Source organism: Stegastes partitus, unplaced genomic scaffold, assembly GCF_000690725.1.
Source record: "Stegastes partitus isolate 25-593 unplaced genomic scaffold, Stegastes_partitus-1.0.2 Scaffold2484, whole genome shotgun sequence".
NCBI classification, from domain to species: domain Eukaryota; kingdom Metazoa; phylum Chordata; class Actinopteri; family Pomacentridae; genus Stegastes; species Stegastes partitus.
Window position 1 is genome coordinate 22,175 of NW_007580215.1, and position 287 is coordinate 22,461.

The 287-nt window shown below is 39.0% G+C and overlaps 1 protein-coding gene across 1 annotated transcript in view; it reads left to right on the plus strand.

The window, feature by feature from the left end:
* The window catches only part of LOC103375146 (protocadherin alpha-3-like), a 19,804-nt gene extending 19,751 nt beyond the window's left edge, over positions 1-53 (plus strand). Inside the window, exon 2 of the mRNA XM_008305353.1 lies at positions 39-53. Within this exon, the coding sequence (XP_008303575.1) occupies positions 39-53 (15 nt within the window). The remainder of the gene's footprint in view (positions 1-38) is intronic.
* The last annotated feature ends 234 nt before the right edge of the window (positions 54-287 follow it).

Genomic DNA, 287 nt, shown 5'->3' on the forward strand with positions numbered 1-287 from the left:
CCTGGAAGTCACGCAAATACTCTAGTGCTCCCTGACAGGAGGAGGGCATCTGAAGAGGTAAGATTATTTTTACAGTAGCTGACAATGATGCATTTTTTCTAGAGGGTACAGGGAAAAGCACGTTTTTATAAACATAGTTCCAAAATTACACATTTTTAAGGCTTATTGATTTGCAGGAGTCAACCTTCACTGTCCTTGGTGCTGATATTTGTCACACTGTTTAATGTTTGTCTCAAGAAAAGTTCTCCAGAGTTCAGAGAAGATCATTTTGAATGTTGTGCAGTCTG